At 38.7% G+C, this 16,575-nt stretch overlaps 1 protein-coding gene across 2 annotated transcripts; it reads right to left on the reverse strand.

Moving 5' to 3' along the window:
* Nucleotides 1-470: 470 nt before the first annotated feature.
* On the reverse strand, nt 471-15,998 carry dync1li2 (dynein, cytoplasmic 1, light intermediate chain 2). 2 transcript variants are annotated; one of them, XM_043243566.1, is made up of 13 exons: nt 15,806-15,998; nt 15,101-15,174; nt 14,603-14,719; nt 14,075-14,305; nt 9,553-9,719; nt 7,885-7,978; nt 7,202-7,337; nt 6,962-7,073; nt 6,787-6,846; nt 6,132-6,173; nt 5,821-5,938; nt 4,827-4,961; nt 471-3,763 (listed from the first exon to the last, which is right to left on the reverse strand). In XM_043243566.1, exons 1-13 carry the CDS (start codon nt 15,898-15,900, stop codon nt 3,654-3,656), a joined length of 1,491 nt encoding a protein of 496 aa, XP_043099501.1. In that variant the 5' UTR covers nt 15,901-15,998; the 3' UTR covers nt 471-3,653. The 2 variants fall into 2 exon arrangements, with proteins under 2 accessions (XP_043099501.1, XP_043099502.1); XM_043243567.1 differs by having other exon boundaries at nt 471-3,758; nt 15,806-15,997.
* Nucleotides 15,999-16,575: the final 577 nt, after the last annotated feature.

Below are 16,575 nucleotides of genomic sequence, written 5' to 3' on the forward strand. Positions count from 1 at the left end.
GTGAAACACTTGTAACAAAAACTAATTAAATTAATAAATGTTAAAACAGCTTGCCACAACTTCCAAGCTGTAGCGCACCTCTATATTGGCACTTTTGCCCTGTTTATATCAGCTTTATACAAATAAACCACTTGTAGACAGATTTAACACTAAATACTCTATGCTGTATTTTTTTTATTGCTTCTCATAATAGTATGCACACTGCATACACTAATAGGTATGAATAAAATACTAATATACACACACTAACAACTTCATTTGGATAATTTAATGTTTTAAAATATTAGCTAGAGATGGGAGACCAGCACTGCCTCCAACTTGTTTGGTTCTCATGCAATTATCTGAAAACTGTTACACCATGCTTCAAAAGATGAACAGTAAATTATTAGTAGGTCTGAAGTAAAGCGGTGCATCTTGTAGATAAAAACCCCAAATCAATTAAAATAAAATAAATCACAAGATAGTCGTAGTCTAGATTTGTATTTTATTTAAGCCAGGACTGAAAAAAGACGTTTCCTTATCTTTGTTTGCATTAAAAGCAAGTTTTCACATGGCCACATACTGCATCAAGTTAAAGCCATACAATCAGACTCACTTTAAGGTAGGCTATAGCACACAAACACAGTCCTTTGTGTGAATAGAAAGGTCTTTCAATTCCTGTGTAGAAATTTTGGAAGCCAGAGCATTTTCTCAACATTTTCTTTCTTACAGGTATAAGTGCATATTAGAAGGATTATACAGAACAAAGCGGTCAACTTTCATTTTAGTCTAAATGAAATAGATATAAAATGTGCTGTTCGTTATATAATTGCAATCATCCCCAACCGGGGGAAACCAATGAAGCCAAGTTATCTTGTTTCTTTTGGTGGACATCCTTAGACCTTTTATCCGTTGTGTATCTCCTTTGGGAAAACAGATGGGGTCTGAGTTAAGAAGCTTTTCAAGTACTTCAGGCATCTCAGGAGCAGCTTGTTAGTTTTAAATTTCTTAGTCCATTAAGTTGTTAACACTTTCAACCAAGCTACTATCAAAATCAGTAACTGTGTGTGTGTGTGTGTGTGTGTGTGTGTGTGGGGAGGAAAACAATGTTTAAATAGCTAACAATGTGTTCAGTTTAACTAAAATGAATTAACAGTTCTTCACTTCCTGTAAAAGCTACAATGCCATGAAATAATGTTAAACTCCGTATGAAAGGGGGAAATGAGTTACGTCCACAGGAATGTGTCAGTGATATTTAAACGGTGAGATTTCAGTCACACAGCGAATGCGGAGGATGCGATGATTTCTTAAGTGCATTTAAGGTTATATGAGCAGTTCTGAAAGCATGTCGAATGTTATAGCATGTGATCAGAGGCTTCATCAGCGGCGTCTCCAATAAGTTCTCACACATTCTGAATAGATGAAAAACCTTAACCACTAAAACGAGAGGTATATAGTGCAGACTTAATGTTGTGCTTGAAAATCAGCGAATGCTTTAGCCCTGCCCATCGTAAATGGAAACTGTTAAGCAGTGTTACGCAGCGTTAATGTCAATTTCATTCGAGTTCCTTACCTCTAGTTTGGTATGAGATCGATCTTTTCATATTTCTAACGCAAGTTCACGCAAAACAACAGTAAACTCTACACGTCTCGTGGTCTATTCCCTTGAAGAGCTTAAAAAAAAAAAAAAAAGGACAGAGACTTTAAACTCTAGTGGAAAAATAAAAGAAAATTGGACGTCGAACACGATTACAGACCACCACAGTATAAGCAGAGGATCCATTTTGGATTGATGGCTTCTCCAGGCTCAGCCAACAGCGGCCACCTGGGAGGAATTTAGGGCAGCTACTCGACGCAGACATAACATGTGGATTCTACATCTTTGGTTCCAGATTCCAATTCTCTGCGTTTTCCTTTTTCTTCTGAAAATGCAACGATCATTTAAAAGCCACTTTAGCTGCTCCATTTACAGTTTCTCCGCTACAACACTAAGGTTAGAAACCTTAGAAAAAAAAAAAAAACATTACATCACGTCTGTGGATCATTTGTCGAACTAAACCAACCTAGTTTCAATTTCAGCAAAACAAACAAACAATTAGCTTGAAACAGGAGTACGATACAGTATCAGTAGTAGAAGAAAATGTTGAGAAATTTACTATGAAGACAAACAAGGCTGTTGTATGGACTCAGAACTACCCTGAGTGAAGAGACAGAGCATGTGGAGTGACAACAGTGAACGCTACACCGAAGGCAGAGTCGTCACGTCCAGTGGGCACTGAGGCAGGGCACGCGAAACAAACAAGCGTCGCCTACAGGGTCAACTACAGAAACCGGGAATGTTTTACGTGAATCGCTTTACAGGCTTCAGGTAACAAAAAAAAAAAAATCGGAGATCTCATCTGTAAGCACTAACAAAACGACTTACAGCCCCATGAAAACGGCGCTAGTGGTTTAAGCCGCGATTTCCAACGGGGAGGTGGGACGAGACGCTAAACGCGCTTTATGTGGATGCTGACATTCGCAAAAAGAAAGGCAAGCTCCCGATGGCAGCAAAAAAGATCTAGGCCACTGAAGTAAGCAAAATGTGTAATTGCAGCAACAAAAAAAAAAAAAAGTAAATGACCACAGACATGCATTTCCAAAATAAAACAAAACGAAAATAAGTTACATGAAGCTGGACCAAAAAACAAAAACAAATCAATTTGACTGTTGATGCTACAGTGCAATTCCTCTTTTGGAGACAAGCACCTCCACTATGACACAGGCACTTGGGAGTTATACTAGGAAAGATGCTGCCCTGCCCCTCTCCTCCAAAAGCAACCATAGCCGAAAGAAAAAGCTCAGCCCGATACCCAATGCTTTCATCTCAAATAGTTCTTCATAAATTGTTAAAATAATTCCATTTTATACAAAATCAAATCAAAGCTCGTATAGCAAATATTTAGCGCGTATTTACATAATTCAAAGAGGCTGTGTGGCAGCATCTGCCATTGTTGTATGCTGAAGGCCAATGGGTATTTGTCATTAGTGTCATGACATCAGTGATGTTAACCGTGTTAAGTGAAGCTTAACGTCTCACTGATAAAACACAGAGAGAAAATAAAAGCTCGATTTGCTTTCTTTTTTATAAATACATCAGCATAAATCTAACCGTTTGTACACGTTATATACTTTTCGCAAGTACTTCTTGTTTTCGATGAATATATTTAGGCTTTTAGCAGTAGTTGTAGCTGATTGCAACACTGAAGCGACTGCTGGTTGGGCGCAGCAGTGCGTTTCTGCCCTTGTCAGGAGGAGGGGAATGGGTGCCGGTTAAGGATCCCCAAGCTAAGCAAGGCCCCGCGCTTCATAGGTTTGACTGCCTCCTTAAGGACAGAGCACCCATTACCTGACCTGCACTATGCCACACCAAAAATAATCACCACAAATAAACAAACATACATAGAAAGGGGTCTGGAAATGAAAACAACAAAAAGCAGTTGCATCTTTTCAAATATCTACCTTCTTTACCCCCACAACATCTGACAGAATCCCAACACTTTCGGTAAACTGGGGTCTGTTTGCTGATTGACGCACAAGGTGGGGGAATTTTGGTCATGAATAGCTTTTTTTTTTTTTTTCTCCTTTATGTCATTACATGTTGATTTCCCGAGTGGACAATGCTGTAGGTGCTCTTATGCCTCGTTCTCCGTCGCAGGGGTGTTGTTGGCCGTTACCGTTGAGTCGGGTTTACGAGTCATTCGGTCCAGTTCTGCCTGGACGTCAGTCAAACCCGGCTTCTGCCCTTGGAAAAAAAGAATAGAAAGAAAACAGAGTAATCTCCTGTAGTTTCTGTGTTGTATATGAAAGTAACGCAGGTTGGTTATGCTTATGTGGGAACCAGCTCGGTAGATGTGGATGAGTGCTGCATGCTGGTATGCATTCAAAAGCAGCATGCTGTGCGGCTACACAAATGCAAACTTAATGAGAAGGAAAGAAAAAAAAAAAAAAACCCTGCACATGCGGTTCTTTATCCGAACACAATGGGGCCATAACAGCAGGTAATGAACATAGAAATTTGTTATATATATATATATATATATATATATATATATATATATATATATATATATATATATATATATATATATATATATATATATATATATATATATATATATACACACACAAGCAAGATAAAAAAAAAAGAAAAAGAAAAAAAAGTGTAATTGGCATGAACTTGACATCATTCTAGGTGAGTATGAGATATCACCATCCATGGTGGCGTCATTCACACAGGCTTTTTAGCCCATGCCTTCTGGATACTCTCTCTGGCTGTAAAGGCAAAACTCCAAAAAACAGCATTGTCCAGAAGGAACAAAAGACATTGGGATAAAAAGGTGTTCAGGTGAATCTCATGAATGATTGCACAGGTTGTAATTCAACCAAACATCACAGAAGGAAACGATCCTCAGAATGTCCTGTTGTCCATGTGTGCCTGGTTTTGAAATTAAGACATTGCATATTGAAGAGGCATAGGCCAATTAATCTCTCCAAAATGATAAAAAAAAAAAATGTTTTTTGTCAATTTTTTCAAGAGCGTCTTAAGAGCACACCAAATTTTATCCAAATCTGACATGCTATAAGAAACTGAGGCCAATTAAGAAAACATCTGCTACTTCTAATTGCTAAAAACATCAAATAAAATAATCATATGCGCTGCTATACAACCTTATAGTAAATTAGGTCTTGCATTATGCAAAAAAACTTCCTTATGATTTTGAGGTGAAATACGAGCCATACATACATGGCAATTTTTTTGAGATTCACCTGTTCCTAGGGTTCAGGCTGGAAAAGGAAGAATTTACCTGTTTTCTTGGCAGAACCTTGTACACCCGTCCCTGCTGCCGCCCCTGGTGTCCCAGGACTGCCCGGCACACCGGTCTTTTTACTCAGCAGACTGTTAAAGAAGTTGGCCAGCACTCCCTCATTTGCCGCTGCTCCTATAAACACACAAATCAAAAATAATGACCTCAGGTGACAATGGGGATACCCAACTGATATTCATTTACCCTGCGTGGTGTTCAGAAGCAAACACACGTGCAGATACCCCATTATAATATTAAAAGGGCTTAGTATGGCTATCGGCTTAAAAGTAGTTCAAATAAAGTTCTTGGCAAAGCATACAACTAATCAAAAATTAAGCTCTGATACATTTACAGTAGGAAACGTACAAAATATCTTCATGTAACATGATCTTTACTATATCCTAAGAATTTTTGGCATAAAAGAAAAATGTATCATTTTGAACCATACAATGTTATTGTTGGCTAACGTTATACATATACCCGTGCTACATGTGACTTGTGCTTTGGTGGTCCAGGATCACAAATGTGAAACGTGACGCCTGGTACCCTATAGGGTGGGAAGTTTTAAGAATTCAATTAAAGTTCACTTAATTAAATATATTCCTGCTGGTTTGAAACGCGCTGAACAGCTGATCTTAATGATCGGAAAATTTCATTTTCACACCAACTGGAATGCACGGGAATATAGCGTTTAGGGAATTATTCCTTCGTTCTCCTCATGAGGGCAGTGTTTTAAAGAGGTTAGGCCATGAGGGAAAGGCAGGGGGATGAACCAGCAAAATAGAATGAGTGTGAAAAAAAATAATAAAACAACACGGAGAGAAACAGAGTCAACAAAGTGCTCATGTTAAGGCTTTCACAGAAACACGGTTTTCCCTTGACTGCACGATCATGTGCTATTTGTGCCAGTCTGATAAATAGCGAGCCATGAGATGAGAAAGCTTCATTTAAGTTCAGCATCAAGTGGTGCGTGTAATCTTGTAAGATATCTTACCTTTCATGTTGGGGTCTGGTTTCTTCACCGCGGTCATGGGTGAGACACTCGCCACATTGGTGGGCCCAGTCCGGCCTGTCGGTCGAGGTGAACCAGATGCAGTCCGAGCAGGAGACTCCTATGCACACACACACAAAAAAAACTGTGTTAGGAAAAAATAAACTAAACATATTTTCTACTGTATGAAATCACTAATTAAAAACCTACATGAGTGAGTGTTTGAGTTGAGTCACAGAATCCTCAAAGCAATGTAATAGTATCACACTTTAAACTGTGAGAGAGGTGTGTGTGGTGTCTGAAGTCACACTTACTGTTCCTCTTGTTGGAGTGGCCGGCTGCTTGGCTAACAGTGACTGTAATAAAGTGACAAGAAAAGAGAGCCGTGTAAAATGGTCATAACAAAAGGCATTTCATTTGTACACTACTATTTTTAAAGTTTGGGGCAGGTCATCTGTTAATATTTTTTTTAAAAAAGCGTCAAAACTTTCTATTGCTGTTTTTATTATTATTATTTTTTGCTCTAGCCGAAAGACAACACCTTGTTTGTTTGCAGTGTCACAACACAGTAATCTTTTCATTTCAAAAAAGACAAAATATCAGGTGACGCTGTACATAGAGCCTAATATTGTGTTAAGGCCATTTTCATAAACAGTATTCACAATTGATTAAACCACATGGAACCATTCAGGACATGACAAAACATCGTGAGAATGTGCTAGCATTAAAGAAGCTGGCTTGCTATGATCATTAAAAAGAAATTATTATTATTTTAAAACGGCCAAATATTATGTATGTAAACCGTTGTATTGCATATCGATCCTGGGTCTAAAGGGTGTTTCCTGTATCTAATCAAACTAACAAGGAACATCAGGAGAGCTTCGTGAGGGATGCACTTCGATGTCAGAGACCTCAGATCTGAATGAAGAAACCGGAGCTTAAATCTGTTTTCTTGCAAACCAAACATACCTGCTGCTTCATGAGGAAGACCTGCTCATCCTCTGCACTGATTTCCTTGTCATGCACCAACTTTGGAAACACAAAAGGGCCAAAGAAATACATTTTTATGTATATACATACATACATACATACATACATACAAGTGGATTAAGCTAAAAATGTAATTCCTAGGTTTTTTTCTCACCTTTCGTATAGGAGGTTTTGTTATAAAGTCCTCAAAGGGATCTTCAGGTCGAACCGTTGTGAAGTTTTCATGCAAGATGGCAATTTTCTTGTCATTGTCCCATCCAGATGGACTAAGCAGGGATAAAAGTGTTTTAGAAGAAACCAGTTTGGCAGACTAACATCAAGCTGAATTAGACATGGACATTCTCACATAAAAGGATAAGAAATGCAACAGTTTAGGGGATTTTGGAGAGCTCACATGAACACAGCATCCTTCTCCACTACTAAGGCAGGTGTAGTAAACTGGAAGTCATATATTTTGTGCACCATGTATTTGTAAAGAAGGTCCAGGTTCTTCTCCTCTTTGACTGAAGTGTAAATCAAACCAGCTCCATCTGTGAGATTTGATTAAGGATGTGTATACTGTAAAACATGTAATTTTACTGTAATGAATTTTGTTTTATGCAAATAAAAACAATGAACTGCTGTACTACGTAAATAATTTGGCTTGTTCTAATTTTTGATGCAAGTCACGTGTATTAGGGTGTCGTGTTACATTTCCTGTTTCTGGGTTAATGTTTTTTGCAGCATTTTTTTTGCCATAATACTGTTTTGTCTTTGCATGTCCCAGTGCACCATTTATTCACAATTACTGGCTTTGTTTTATGGACAGGCTACTTACAATTAATTCATCATGTGACCTTTTATTTTCCCCACATTAATATAGCGGTTACCAGAACATTTTAAATGTAAATAGCAGGATTTGGTCATTCAAATAGGTTGGTATATTGACTTATATCACTTACTGAAATACACAGCCATGACCAATAAATACCCAATCCCAAAATACCTGAAATATTGTGCTGAGTTTCTGGAAAACACATTTAAGAAAATACTAAATATTACAAGAGCACAAATGCTGAGAGTGAGTGAATAGGATACACTGTAGACAGAACCGCCGGATGTGTGACTGAATGAAGTCAAAATGCTCCTCCTTGTAGTCGTGCTCCTTCTCCAGTACACTGACAGCATCACACTAAAACACAGAGATGAACACAATCAGTCTTAGGTGCAGCATACTTGACCTTATATATTAGTATTAAACAACGCATCAGTGAGTATATGACAAAACTACTATTTTTGAGAGAACCATACATTTAACATCATTGATCTCCTGCTTTTAAACGACAAACACCATCCTAAAAGTCACAGGCGAGAACACACGTGAGTAACAAGACTGATGCGGCAGCCGTGTGTGTGTGTGTGAATGACTCAGGCTATGGCCGATTGCCAGCCATAATCATTTTGGCAGGAAGAGGACGTGCCAACTAGGCCTCTTAAAAATCCAGGAGGCTGCCATGACAAAAATATCTTGGACAGATCAGTCTTGGCCACTGCAAATGCTAACTCATCTCTGTGTGTCACCGATACCGCTGACCTTGTACTGAACCACAGGACAGACTAAAAACATCCTGTATTTAACACTTAAAACAAATGTGATAAAGCAATGGCAATGTAATGGAGTAAACTAAACCTAATTGGTATCTTGAAGATTGAAAAATGTCTTAGTTTTTTGTTTTTATTCTTGACTATAAAAAGAAGTCAATGAGGCACAGTGTTATTTGAGTAAAAAAGTCATACACGTTTGGATGAGCATGAGGGTATATAAATAATGACAATTGACATTTATGTGAATTATACCTTTAAAAGGATTTCGGGGTTTGCTGCTGTTAGCAGAGCAGTAACGATACTACTAATGCATATTGATAAGAGTGAATTTTGTGCTTTCAAGTAAACTGGAAATCGGAACTGCTTTCTGAAATTCAATAAGGCTCTATTCTCCTCTATCCCAGGGTGAGGCTGTTGATCACTTCGCCTCCTGACATTAAACAGAACAAAGATTGAACATTTTACTTTCAGACCTAAACTACCTCATTTAAAAAACAGGTTGTCTTTCATGCACCCAGGGCTGGATTGAGGCTGACAATAGAAGAGATCATTGAGCGCGTTCTGATCCAAAAGAGCATGTGAGGGGGGCATGGTGCGTCTCCAGCTCTGGACCTGCGGGCTACTGAGACTCCATAAAGAGAGCTTTTCATCCAGCTAAAGACACTCATCATAAACAACACACCCAATCCTTGAACACAAAACAACAACTCGAAATCTCCCCTCGAATGTCACAAATTCTATTTGAACAAAGGACATAAACCATCATTTAAAGGTTTAAGGTCAGTACGATTTTTCTAGGTTAGGACAAACATTTTATTAAGCAAAGTTAACCATTAAAATGGGCAATGTTATAAATTAATTTCAAACAAATGCTTTAAACGATATTTATCAAAGTACGATGAATCAAAGAATCAAGGCTTCCTCTAAAATATTGCGCCGTAAAATTGTTAGAAACAAATCAGAATATTTTTTTAACAATCGTGCGTCACCAGTAACAGTTGCTAAAATTTCAGTTTTGCCATTATGTTTTGTGATCCCAAACTTTAATAAATGTGATTGTAATGGAATACGTACTATGCTGCACGAACTCTTATTAAGGTAATATGACACACAGGACTTGACAGGCTTGACAGGTCAAGTTATTTTATAACTTTCAGTTACCTTTGTGCAAACTATGAGCACTGGGATGCCCAGGTTGTGTGTGAGGACGTTGTCTCCGAGGGGCAGCAGCACACTTTCATCTTCTCCCCCGGCTGCTGGAGCTCGTCTCTGGGGGGAGGCTGGTGTGGATTCCTCTGGTTCTACGTACTCCTGAAAGGCCTTAACCACTGAAAAGAACAGACACAAACAGGGTCAAACTTTCGGTAACTTACCATATTTACAGTAAACAGTGTCTGCTGCTACATCATACAGTTGACGAAAGTACCAGAAGCATCAGACCATTACATTGCAAAAAAAAAAAAAAAAAAAAAAAAAAAGAAGAAAAAAAAAAGTTATTTTGACAATTCATTGTCTCCTTAGCACCATTCAGGATCCAGTTGATCCAAGTATCTACTTAATTAGACATGTGCCGGGTACTCGGTAATGCTATATCACAATAATGTATGTGCACAGTATTGTTATCATGGGCACTTTAAAGTACCAAAAATAATGATTCATTAAATTATTCAGAAGTTTGAATGTATTTTAAGAACACTATTCCTGTTAACTGGTTAAATGCACAACACCGCTGCAGGCTGCACCGAAGACACGTGCACACTCTGATGTAAACAAGCTAAATGAACGATAAAGAGTGTGCTGAACAGTCCAAACGCGCTACTTTCTCATTTAAATATCCATTCAGATTGCTAATGGTAATGTGTTAGTAATGATACCTTACTGTAAAGTGATACCTATTGGACATCAACCTGTGCAAAAATAATGTACTTTATACATTTAACTGCATTGTTTTATTATATTTAAAAGTCATATTTAAACTTGTTATACTGTATTATATACAAAATTTCAATATCGTGATAATATCACATACCGCCATAAAAGCATTAGCAATTAATCGCAAACATGAAAAAATGGTATCGTAATACGTTTCTGAACCTTGGTCTTGTCAATTCCAGAGCTGTCTATGGAGGGCCAGAGAGCTCCTGGATGCATCAAAAATATCTTAATGTGTGTGTGAAGATGAAGGAAAGTCTTACGGGTTTAGAACAACATGCCGAGCAATTAATGACAGAACTTTCATTATCTATCACCAAGTCATAAACAGCCTTAACCAACAAAAACCCATACAAAAATAAGATCATCCACAGCATTAAGACATGCCAGATTACATAAAAGAAAGTTTTGTACAAAACAGAATGTTGGTGATAAAAAAAGATTCTCATTGAAATAATAATAATAAATAAATCTTTGTCATAGAAAGAATTTGTAGCATGGTTTTAACCCAGCAGTTTATTATCTGTTGTGTAACTTAAAGCTCCTGAAATCATGGCCTGTTCTGGACGTATCTGAGCAGCCGAGGCCTGTGGAAGAGCAGCTCAGGATGTGAACAGAGCTGACAGCACATTCTTAAGAGCCTGTCTGGTCCCTGCACAAGTCCTCATCCTCACACACTGATACAGAACACAAACAAAAACAATGTTACGCGCTGCCAGGCTAACGCACAGGAGAATGGAGTTGGCATGATGGTGATGTGGGTGGCTGGAATGGTCTTTAATCGGTGGTATATTCAGGAGGTGCTGAGGGAGGGAAAGGGGGAGGAACGTCCTCAGGAACCTTAAGAATGCAGCTCCAGATGACCCAGAAACCAAGGCAAGCTGCACAACTTCCTTCGATGTGCTGTTAAAAGAACAACAAGTCCAGTGCTGCTGGGACAGAACTCCACAACTATATTAAAGTGGGGGTTTTGTTTTTTTTTTAAGAAATTAATACTCCGCAAGTGTACGTTAAACTTATGAACTTATGAACTTGTTTACTGCATTTCAAATATCAAATAAATGCGGTCATAATGAGCGAAAAATACTTTTTATAAAAAGACATAAAAAAATTAAAAATTCCAAAGCAAAACTTGAATAGTAGTGCATAACCAGAAATAAAGTAGTTACTCATGAATCCCTCTTTTAACTGGTTATATCACACTTAATTACCCACACCCTGTGATGTGAAGTGCATACATGTTTCCACAAGAGCCAGAGATCTAGATAATCTGCTACATTTCCAACAAACAACTGTTACAAATGCTTTTTGACAAAGAGTGCATTAGGAAATTATTTTTTTTTTCCCAGAAGGCAAATTGATGTCTACCATCTAGTGCTTCCTCTTAAATGATAACAGCCAATAGGCAAGAGCTCATATCACATGGCAGGCTTCATATTTTTGAATAATACCCTTGATTCTACTGCTTCATGTTATCTCCGCTGTTCTCAACAAACTCGGCCTGAAAAACATAGTGAACATTTTTTTAAACAACTTGATCAGCCTGTTTTCACAAGAGGGTTAAAGCAGTAGTATAGATATTAATCTATAGACATCGACTTTCTTTATCAATATGGCCTACTGTAATAACCTTAATCAAAAAAAAAAAAAAAAAAAAAAAGTTTACAAAATCACTTTCTATTGTCGACCAGCTTCCACAAACAAGGGTGGAGAAAATCAACAGAACACACACACATCCAGTGTGCATCTAAAAATCATGATGCCGAAAAACAAAACGGCAAATACCAATACCAATGAGCATACAGTCATCATCTCTACACTTAAAATAAACATTCAGTTAATGTGTTAGCTGACTAAGAGCTGTGAGATGTTATGTTTCAGCAAAGTGGTTTGAGTTATGCTCCGGTGTTGTGCTCATGACATGTTTAGAGCCAAACGTCAGGAAGGTCTAACCGAGCAGACCATGATGCAACATCTTGTAAGAGAGGCTGGACTGTCCATCCCACAGATGTGCTGTAAAGGAGGCCGGCTGCTTCTGCTTCCTATGTTGGTCTCAGCTGCGCTTAAGAAAGCAACAGCTCTTTTTCTGGGCGGGATGGTTTTTTACAAAGCTATGGGCGGCTTGAGGTTTAGTGTGTCTGGATACTCATCCAACATTTGGCACTTTATAAAGTGGGCAAAAATGCATTTATTTGTACAGGGAAACCAGTAATAGTGTGAAATTTTCCTACAATACGAACTTTTCTGTTATGTATTATTTTAAATGGTCATTTATTTACATGAAATTATATATTTTTTTATATTGCAAATGAAAAAAAATGAATAGAAGACGGTCGCACTGTAAGATGTAGAGCTAGAGATTCAGGTAACCGTTCAGATGTGCTGCAAAAGCGCTGGTCTCAATATTTCATGCACAAGCTAAAAAACAATACCATCGCCAAGCCACTTCCCCATTCTGCTCTCACAGCCCTGTTTATAGGGCACACGCAGACACAGTCATCCTCACTAATAGCCTCTCGCTTCATGTTTGAGCACTCTGCCTCTCATGTCACCCTACACAAACATTCAGATTCCTTAAACACTACCGGAGCAGCTTTGTCTTCACATAGTAAAGATGTCCTCAAAAACTGTTTAACAAATTGTCCTTTTTTAATAATTGAGCGAGTTTTAAAAATAGGTTCTGTCGAAATATTAACTTCAACCGAACACCACTGTTCAGAAGTTTGACTTATTTCAATTACTGTTGACTTTTTGTTTTTCAAAGAATCATGAAAAAAAAAATAAAGTACCACAGTTTACACAAAAATATTATCATTCAAGATATGTTTCTTAAGCTCTGCCACCTTAAGAGTACATTTTTAAATAAATTTAAATAGAATTAAACTAACTACTTTATATTACAATAATATTACATTTGCACTGTATTTTTTGATCAAACAAATGCGGATTTGGTGGACACCATTTCGAAAAGCTTCAAAAACTAAACCTGTATTATCAAACATCAGAAGAAGGGCTTTTGAAAACATTGTAACTAACGTTAGTGAAGCAGCAGTTGTGATCACTTCAGTTCTAGCAGCAAGAGTCTAAAAACATGCATTATGCAAATGCAACGCACAAAGAGTGCTTCACATCCAGACGGTCAATAAACCATCCTCCGGTGCAGCTGGTCCTACTTACTCTCATAATAACAGTGGATTAGGCCTCATGGACTCAATAACTAAATAAAACCAGTTTAATAAAAGCATAAGTATCCCTAGATTCACATGGCTTTCAAACTAGTATCCACTTATGAAAAATTCACAATGGCAAATAAACTTGCCTTAAATGTTTAGACAGTGAAACAGTAGCATTCTTTAATTATATAAAAAAACCCTGATCATTTGTGCATTTAATGCTGCATCACAATCTGTAACTCTACTCTTCTTCTCCTGAAGTCAATATGTAAATGTAGCAGAGTCACTGTTCTTAACATTTACATATGATCAAAACCCACCAAAGAGGGAACAACCCTCACTACAAGCGTGTCAGAAAACCAACAACAACAAAAGACATTAAGGCGCATTAACACTCGCCTGATGTACTGATATGGTACCGCACAAAAAGAATTCTCTAGTTGAACCGAGTGAAGTAAGATGTCTAGCGGTAAGACAGCTGGAGGTAGACGTTTTGTGTACATGCTGTCCTTCACAATCTGACACCAAGATGTTGGTTCTGTTACATCCTAGCAGTAAAAATAGAAAACAGCACTTACTGCTCTGCTCCATCTCTTTCATTTCCTCAGGTGCGATCTTTAATTTGTCCACATGTTCACGCAGCACGCTCGTCCACTTCTGCAACGACTCCATGATGGTCCAAGGCCGTGACATGTCCACTACAAACACCGCGACACTGTCCTTCAGCGACTCGGCAGTCACCGCAAACTTCAGCAAGCCTTTGTGGTACAGGTCTCCGTCCAGGATCCACACACTGCAGCGAGTCAAATCTGGAAAATTTGTACATGTGTACAAATAAAAACCCTGAATAAACTGCATTTGCCACACACCAAAAGAGAATATACTATACTAATATGTATATATATACACACATTTAAAATTATTATTTTTCATAGACGTTTTTTTTTTTTTTTTTTTTACAAAGCATTTTAGGAATATATTTCCTATTCTGTGTGAATACATGAAATTGTTAAAATCACAGTTTTCCTCTTGATCTTGATAGACCTAATTTACTAAATATTTTCTTTTTATCATCACCTACTTTCACCCAGTATTAAAGCACTTACCGTCTCTGTCTTCATCCTGGACATTCAGGTACAAGTACTCCAGCCCTCTACCTTTCTTATTGTGCTCGGCTCCTTGAAGTTTTGACACGAGTGTTGTCTTTCCCGAACCATCCTCCCCTAAAACACCAGCACAGATCAAATCAGTTTTAATGAACATGACACGGAAGGTAATTAGAGCACTTGGACAAGAAATTTGTTTTAGTTTATAACTGGGACAAAGTTAAAAGGATGATTTAACCAACAATTCTAATTCTGTGATCTCTCTATATGGCAGAAGAAAGAAACTCATACACGTTTAGAAAAACATGAAGGTGAATAAACAACAGAATGATCACTGTGTGTTAACTAACCTTCGGTTTCACCTTTATAAACCGTTTATCTGGTTTGACCTAAGGTTGTTTCACTTGAATTCGCGATGTGCATTAACATTTGTAAGCAAAACCAACAACAGGCCATGCATTTGGATTAAAAATCAAATTAAGCCAAAAAGACACGTACCAAAAAGCAGTATATTTTTCCCTGAAGGCAATTTAGAGCTGGAGCGTGTGGAAACTTCGCTGAGGATTGAAGACCTGAAGGACAAAACGAGAAATGAGCACCGATCTATTGACTTCCAATAACAGGAACAGACAAGAGTTTAACACGGTAGTTAGTAGTTTGATGGTTAGTTGTGACGGCAGACGACTGTAACTATGCACTACGGTGTTACCAAAACATCCGGAAAAGTCCGTTACTACAAGGAACCCTTCACTAGTGACTGGTGTCAGTCAACCGTTAGCTCCCATCACAAGAAGACAACGGAAGTCCGTGTCCTGACACGGACCATAAATTAAAAGAAAACACCTACCTAGAAAAAATAACTTAGCAAACCTTCTGCACGAACAACTTAAACACAACGCAAGCCGTTGGGTTTCAACAAATGCTAGCCACCCCAGTTTAGCATGACACGAGCATATGCATCGAGACAATCTGCATCCTAACGCCTCCGAAGACTGTCATTACTATTTCACCCGTTGTAAAGGTCTAAACTAGTCTGACTCAGACTTTGCTATAAGTTTACGTGAAGTGTTTTGGGCTCATCCGGGACCGGCGTCTGAATTGGGCAGCACCCGGCTGGTGACAAAGCAGCACATCAACAGTCAAAAAAACAGACTCCCCGCAAAGGCCGCTGCACTCTTGGACACTCGGGCGGTGCGGGCGTACCAGAGGTTTTGTCCTTCATCATCCTCGTTGCTGTTTTCCATAGTGTCGCCTGTCCCGGCTGCGCCCAGTAGCTTCTTCTCTAAAACGGGAGCCATCTTGAGTGGAGAGGCACAAAGGGAGGCGCACACTGACTGCCTGAGGACCTCACACGAGACGCTCGGCGAATTACATATCCTACTACGGCGAAGATCTCTCTTATGAATATTAAACACGCACTGCGTGGTTCTCTCCGTTAACACGGACGCGAGAAGCGGGCGCGTAGGTTGGCTCATGAATATTAATTAGGCGCATGACAGGATGTACAATAACAGTTTCAAAGCGGAGACGCCGTGACAAAATTAATATTCATGAACTACGCCTTCATCGTAGTGAGGTGTATTAAATTATCGCGCAGAGGGACAACTTAACAAAAACCCGCGAAAGGGCGGAGACTGATATGTGTTATTGCGTTTGTCTGAAATGCCGCGCAGGAGACGCGATATCGTGTGATAGTTTTTGCCCAGCTGTATGTCATTTTGATCAGGCATTTGAAAAGGCACCACTATCCGCGTTGGCTTGAATGATGTCATTTCAGACTTTGCCGCGCGCTGATGTCAGCGCATGTGACCGGAGCGCTGATCTGAGGTCAGCTGTGTTGGTTGCTCGGCTCTGGTCAAAGTCTGACTGCAGGGGGAAGGAACTGATCCGCGGCGCCCAGCTTCAGGTGAACCGGGCATGGAAGGTCTGTCTGCAAAATTATCATGGAATAGTTATTCTCATGTCTTGTCTTC

This window comes from Puntigrus tetrazona, chromosome 7 (assembly GCF_018831695.1).
Source record: "Puntigrus tetrazona isolate hp1 chromosome 7, ASM1883169v1, whole genome shotgun sequence".
NCBI classification, from domain to species: domain Eukaryota; kingdom Metazoa; phylum Chordata; class Actinopteri; order Cypriniformes; family Cyprinidae; genus Puntigrus; species Puntigrus tetrazona.